General features: G+C 44.9%; 1 protein-coding gene across 6 annotated transcripts in view; it reads left to right on the top strand.

Annotated features, from left to right (window-relative positions):
* Positions 1 to 6,946, top strand: part of FAM120B (family with sequence similarity 120B) — a 123,892-nt gene that overhangs the window by 19,797 nt on the left and 97,149 nt on the right. For all 6 annotated transcript variants that reach the window (XM_012659317.1, XM_012659320.1, XM_012659318.1 and 3 more), the window contains one exon: positions 3,271 to 3,451. In XM_012659317.1, coding sequence (XP_012514771.1) covers positions 3,271 to 3,451 — 181 coding nt within the window. The remainder of the gene's footprint in view (positions 1 to 3,270; positions 3,452 to 6,946) is intronic.

Genomic DNA, 6,946 nt, shown 5'->3' with positions numbered 1-6,946 from the left:
ACTTTGGCTTTGATTTTTGGTGCCTGCAGTAGTGTGGTCTCTGTATGATTTCTTGGGCAGTACACATGGCCAGTGGTATCTGATTTCTGTAGTGGCTTAAGGAACAATTATTAGTTGGTGTGGTGAAGTTTTCCTGGGAACTCAGATGGCAGCGGAGCCAGTGTTTAGGCCCAGTGGTGGCAGCAGTTGGCTGAGTGTGCCTGATTTTAGGCACCAGGGCAGCTTACACTGGCAGCGATGTTAGTGTATCCTGGGGGGGCCAATTCTTGGGCCTTTAGGTGGCTTGCTTAGAAGCTGGGAGTTGGAGCAGAGGGTCGGGTGTGTGGGCAGGCTCTCAGGCCCTGAGCAGCTGGTGTGATGTGGGAGGCGACAGTAGCGGTGCTGGAGCTGCTCGCTAGGACCCAGGTGGTCCATGTTGGTGTTGGTGGTAGTTGCAGTGGGTTGGGCAGGCTAGTCCCAGTGGGTATTGTCCTAAGTGTGCTTAGGAGAGCTTGGGTTACCCTGTCCCTCACTGGCCAGGCAGTAGCTACATTCATGTCACCTTGAGCTCGGCCTGAGGACAGGGCACAGCCCAGCATTAAGCTTTCAAAATGGTGCTGGCTGTGGAGGTGCGATCAAAGTGGATGCAGCCCATTTCAGGCAAGAAACTCTGAGGAGTGCTGTGGGCTCAGGTCTTAGTCACACAGGAGCCTGTGGCAGGACCATGGAAATTGTCCTAGGTGTGTGTAGGGGAGTTTGGTCCCCCCGTCCCTCCCCAGCTGGGCAGGACTGCTTTGGCCCAAACTTGGCCCGAGGGCGAGGCACTGCCCAGCTCTGCACTCCAAAGTGGTGCCTTGGGACTGTGACCAGAGAGGATGGCGCTCCCTCCAGGCAAATAGCATGGGTGCAATGCTGGGGGGAGTGTTGTCACTCACCACAGGGTGATGGGAATTGTCCTGGGAAGTACACGGGGCTGCGGCTGTGCCAGCCTGAACTCAGCCTCAGGGTGGGGTGCTCCCCAGCCTTGAACTCCCAAAGTGGCAACCTGAGCCTGTGCCCAGAAAGGGCGGGGCCCTTTCCAGCAGGCTGGGCTGGCAGGAAGCGTCAGGAGTTCAGTTTGCGTGAGAGTTGGTCCCACAGCAGCTAGCTGCAGGCAGTGGGCACCGTCCCAATGGGCACAGGAAAGCCTGCTTTCCTGCCCTCCCCAGCCGGATGGGGGCTGCAGCCCCAACTCAGCCTGAGAGCAGGGCACAGGCCAGTGTCAAATTCTCAAAAGGGCACCTTGGACTTGTGACCAGAAAGGCTGGGGCCCCACCCACACAGACAGCATGGGCAGGAGACTGGAAAGTGCTGTCTGCTCACGTCCCAGTCTCAAAAGCAGCCCGTGGGAGGATGGTAGGGGCCTTCCGAGGGGTGCATGGGAGTGCCTGGGCTCCTCTTGTCCCTCCTCAGAGCTGAGCAATGGCTGCAGGCGTGCCCACGATGTCCTGGTGTCTGGGTTCTCAGGATGGCGCCTGGCTCAAGCTGCTCCGGGACCTGTGGCATTCCATGTGGTTCCCCTTGTTGGAGCAGCATCTCTGCAGTCTCCTCCAGCTCCCTGTGTTAGGCCCAAGACCCACTTTCAGTGGTTCCTGTTGCTTCCCTGGTGAATCCTAGACGATCTGTTCAGTTTGTGAAATTCTGCTGGCTGTTCTGGCTCCTCTGTGTTGGTGTTAGTGGTAGCTGCAGTGGACCGGGCAGGATAGTCCTCTCCTAGACAATCCGTCCAGTATGTGAGAATCCACCCGCTATTCCGGTTCTTCATGGAGGAGGCACGTACTGCCTCTGTCTCGTTGGTATCTTGATCCTGTCCCCCATGTAGGTTATTACAGACCTTCTGATCTTAGCTACTTAATGAGACGGTGGAATCAATTTAAGTTATACATCTCATCACCTCCTCTGTGCCACCACTGTCTTGGCATTGCACAGGAGAAGCAGATGTGCCTGGCACTTTGTTTTTGCTCAGTAAACAATCATTGAACAAGTGAATGAATGAATGCTGTACAGCTGCTAATCCCAAGCGGTTCATAGTTTAACAGGGAGGTCAGGTGAGGTCGCAGTAGTGTAGGGAGGATGCGAATTGAGTTCCCTGAGGTAAGGGGGTGGTTCTGGTTGGGGGAGGAGGAAAGGGTTCACAGAGAAGGTGACACTTTAAGTGAAACTTAAAGGGAGAAGAGGATTGTGAAGGGGTGGAAGGGAAAGATGTTCTGTGTGGGATTAAGTTTTTATGGAGCACAAGCAAAGGTGGGAGAGGATTGAGTATTCTTGAGGAGCAATGAAGATGTTCCATTGAGACTGGATGCGTTAGTCCATTTTGCATTTCTATAAAGGACTACCTGAGACTGGGTAATTTATAAAGAAAAGAGGTTATTTGACTCATGGTTCTGCGGCTATACGAGAAGCGTGGCGCCAGCAAGTGCTTCTGTGCAGGTCTCAGGGAACTTCCAATCAAGGTGGAAGGTAAAGGGGGAGCAGGTATGTCACATGATGAGAGCGGGAGCAAGAGAGGGACGAGGGCTGCCAGACTCCTTTAAACAGCCAGCTCTCACGTGAACTAGCAGAGCAAGAACTCCCTCATGATCTCAGGGAGGGCACCCGGCCGTTCATGGGGGATCCGTCCCGTGACCCAGACACCTCCCACCAGGCCCCACCTCCAATACTGGGGATCAGATTTCGGCATGAAATTTGGAAGGACCAAACATCCAAACTATATCACTGGGTTATTGCAGTTTCTGTGAGGGTGAGATGGTGTTTAAGGCTAGAAAAAGGAGATTGAGGCCTTATAATGGGGCCTCGAATGTGTGGTAGCCACTCAGATGTTTTGAAGAGGGTACCAGTTGTACCTTTTTACAGAAAAACAATATGGCGGTGGTGTGAAGGATGGGTTGAAGGGGGAGAAACGGCCAAGAGGGGTGGTTGTGGCCTTGTGTAGCAGCAGCAGTGAACAGTAGTGAGCACCTGGTTACTGGGGGCGTGTGGAGGAGACAAAAGGAGGAGGTGCTGCAGCAGGGAATGAGACAAGCCTGGCAGAGGGTCGGAGGTGGGGCGGGAGGACAAGGTGAGCCAGGTTTCGAACTTGGTGGCCCAAAGGAGTGAACATAAACGCCAGCTTGGTGTCAGGAGTTTGAGTGGCAGTTATTCCATTTCTGAGGGCATTAAACAAGTGGCATATGATAAAAGGCACTGACTTTTTCTATTTGAAGGTTACTTTTGTTTTCAAGGAGAAAGCAGTTTTGTTTAAATTCTGAACAGGTTGCTAGAACCCATCATGTCCAAGCAGAGAGCTACTTGGTGTACAGCATCATGAGCAGTGGCGAGATCGAGTGCAGCAACACCTTGGAGGATGAGCTGGACCAGGCCCTGCCCAGCCAGGCCTTCATTTACCGTCCCGTCCGACAGCGTGTCTACTCGCTCCTGCTGGGGGGCTGTAAAGGTAAGAACCGGTTGGTCTCTCTTTGTTGTGGTTCTGTTTGGAGTTGAATTCTGAGAAACTGGCCAGATGAAGTAGAATACATTCTTTCAGGACATGGAGACAATTAAATAGGATTTTGTTTCTCTGTGAAATGTGTAATTGGGAATACCACTGACATCTGTAACAATTTAAGTATAAAAACCATGGGACATATATATTTAATTAGCAAGCAGTTGATCAGCATTCATTAAAAAAAGAAACCCTTGTTCTATAAAATGTCATATTTTATGCCTTAAAAGGATTTGTGTTTTTTAAAGAATGTGAAAACTCTTCCTGTAGGCGTGTAGGTTATGCTTATTATTAGAAGACAGTGTCTACTTAGTCTTCCCTCAAAATGTGATTTTCATAAAATAATTTTACACAATCTAGTACATTATTTATAATATAAGCACAGTTTTTCTTTATGTTTTTCCTGTCTGTGTTTCCATTGCGTACTTATCAACAAGAGTATGGAGAAGGCCCTCAGTGAGCAGAGCAGTCAGACTGAGAGGATGTTAGCACTGCGTGCAGAGTCAGGCAGGGCCTGTCGCTCTCCGCTGGGAATGGCTGGGACACTCAGGAGGTGGAGGAGCGTTTGGTGTCAGAGACCAGCGATGCTTCGAGCATTGAGTTACCTCTTCTGTAAGGCCTCGCTCACCTCAGACAGAGACAGCCCTTAGGTGCTTTATGGTCAGATTTGAGAGTGTTTGATAAGAAACTCCGCCTGTCCCGCTGGTCAGACAGAGGCATGAGTGGGTGCTGGCGAAAGGCTGTCCGTGGCCCATTTGCCTAAACATCATTTCCAAACATGCTGACGTTCTTATTAACATTACTCTGTTATTCTAGAATGTATGTGTTTACATAATCTAAAAGTGGTGATAGAATCGTTACTACTTTGGGGGCCTAGGATAGTGGGGTTCTTTGAATCTGATTTTCATGAGTTCCCTGTAGTGCCACCCAGTGTGCACTGCCTTCTCCCCTGTGACCTAAGGAGGACATGAGAAAGATGTCTAAGCTGATTTAAAAACAGAAATAAAAGAACTACGTAATAAACTCTGGGGCCAAATATTGTTTAAGTAATTTTTTAAAATTTCTTATTTGGCTCTCTGCCTGTGTTCTTTCTTAACATAGATGATTGCACATTGGCTTTAATGATAAAAAAAAGATATCTTCCTCTGAAAAAATGTGTACATTACAGAATAATATTTACTTGGAATTGTTTTCAGACTGCTTCAATAAATGAGAGTAAATTGTAGAAGCTTTGCTGACTTAAATTTCATACTTCGTTAATGTAATTTATTTATAGCCATATAGATAACATCATTAGATAGCCACATAAATAGGAAAAACTACTCAGATGGAACTTGTCTTCACAATTGATCTTTAGTTCCTCTTTTTCTCTCAATTTTTTGTCATTCTACATGAAGTTACATTATTAGGATATGAAAATAAAATGCTGCTATTGCTGATTTATTTATGATGATAATAATGAAGTATATTCCATGTTATTTGCTTGGCTTTATTATTCCATGTGTACTTGAAAATGGTGTATATGCTACAGTTGTTAGGTGTTCTATAAATATCAGTAGTGTTAATAGGGTCGTTCAAGTCCTTTACTGATTTTCTGTCTACTTGTTTTTAGTTCCAAGAGTGTTGAAATCTCCCCATATTATTGTGGTTTTGTCTGTTTATTCCTTCAAGTTCTGTCATTTTTTGCTGAAGATACTTTGAAGCTCTGTTGTTAGGTGCATATACATTGGAGATGGTTAGGTTTCTTAATGAATTGACCCTTTTAAAATGAGACTTCTCATTTTTCAGTCTGATACTATTCCTTGTCCTAAAGTTGACTTTCTCTTGTGTTAATATGTGCACTCCAGTTTTCTCAGGGTTCGTGATTGCATGGTATATCTTTTTTCTATCCTTTTACACTTTGTCTTTACGTTTTAAGTGCTTCTGTTTTACACGTCATATCCAGTCTAACAATCTCTTTTAATTGGCGTGTTTAGACTATTTACATTTAATGTAATTATTGACATAATTGGGTTTTAGTATTCCGTTTTGCTCTTTGCTCTGTTTTTTCCCCTTATTTTCTCCTCTTCCTGACTTCTTTTGGATTAATTGAATAATTTTTAGTATTTTGTTTTATGGCCTCATTTGGATGATTAGATTTACCCTTTTTTTTTTTAAAGGGAGCGGTTGGTCTAGGGTTTACAGTATATATTTTTAAAATCACAGTTTACCTTCAAATAATATACCATGTTGTATGTAATGTACAAATCTTTTAACAGTGCCTTCATTCTCTCCATTTTTGCTATTGTTTTGTGTCTTCTGTGTATTGTTTCAGACTTTTTAATTTGAAATAATTACAGACTCACAGGGAGTTACAAAAATAATACATAGATTTCCATGTACCCTTCACCCATCTTCCCCCAAAGATGACATCTTCTGTAACTGTCATGCAGTATCAAAGCCAGGAAATAAACATTGGTATGCTAATGTTAACTAGGCTACAGACCTTATTCATTTTACCATTCTTTGCGTGCACACGCATGTGTAGATCTGTGCAGTTTTAGCCCATGCGGAGGATCTTGTAACTACCGCAGTCGATTGCAGAGCCGGCCATCCCCTCGCAGGAACCCCTCGCACTGCCCCTTTGTTCTCATCTCTTTCTTCCCCCAGTGCCTGTCCTCTGGCAACCACTAAGCTCTTCTGCATCTCTGTTTTTGCTAATTTTGAGAATGTTATAGAAATGTAAGCATATAATATGTAACCTTTAGAGATTATGCATATATTATGCATATATCTTAAGCCCTATAATATATGATTTTTAAAAAATATTTAAACTAGGGATTGGCAAACTTTTTCTGTGAAGGGCCAAATGATAAAATATTGTAGGTTTCGAGGGCCCCCCACAGTCTCTGTAACAACCACTCAACCCTACTGTCATAGTACTAGAACAGCCATAGGCATTATGCAAACTAATGAGTGTGGCTGGGTGGCAGTAAACCTCTGTTTAACTTTCACATGGGACAAAATTGAATTTTATGTGGTATAATTTTCCTGAGTCACAAAATAAGCTTTGGATTTTTTTTCAACCATTTAAAAATATGAAAGCATTATTAGCTTTCAGGCTGTGTAAAAACAAGCAGGCCATTTTTGGCCTGTTGGCTGTAGTTTGCCAGCTACTACTTTAAACAGTCAGTTATCTTTTTCAGAAATTAATAAATGATAAAAGTCTTTGTTATAAATTTTTTTGTTTTTATTTATTTTTAGAGACAGAATCTTGGTCTGTCACCCAGGCTGGAGCACAATGGTGTGATAACAGCTCAGTATAGCATCGAATTCCTGGGCTCAAGCGATCCTCCTTCCTTGGCCTCCCAAATTGCTGGGATTGTAGGTGTGAGCCACCATACCTGTCCGATAAAAAGTCTCCTATGTATACCATTTCCTGTGCTGTTTATTCTTTTATTTATTTAT

This window comes from Propithecus coquereli, unplaced genomic scaffold, assembly GCF_000956105.1.
Source record: "Propithecus coquereli isolate 6110/MARCELLA unplaced genomic scaffold, Pcoq_1.0 Scaffold602, whole genome shotgun sequence".
In the NCBI taxonomy this organism is placed as follows: Eukaryota; Metazoa; Chordata; class Mammalia; order Primates; family Indriidae; genus Propithecus; species Propithecus coquereli.
The sequence above is the reverse complement of the archived record's forward strand: the minus strand, read 5'-3'. Positions and strand labels throughout refer to the sequence as shown.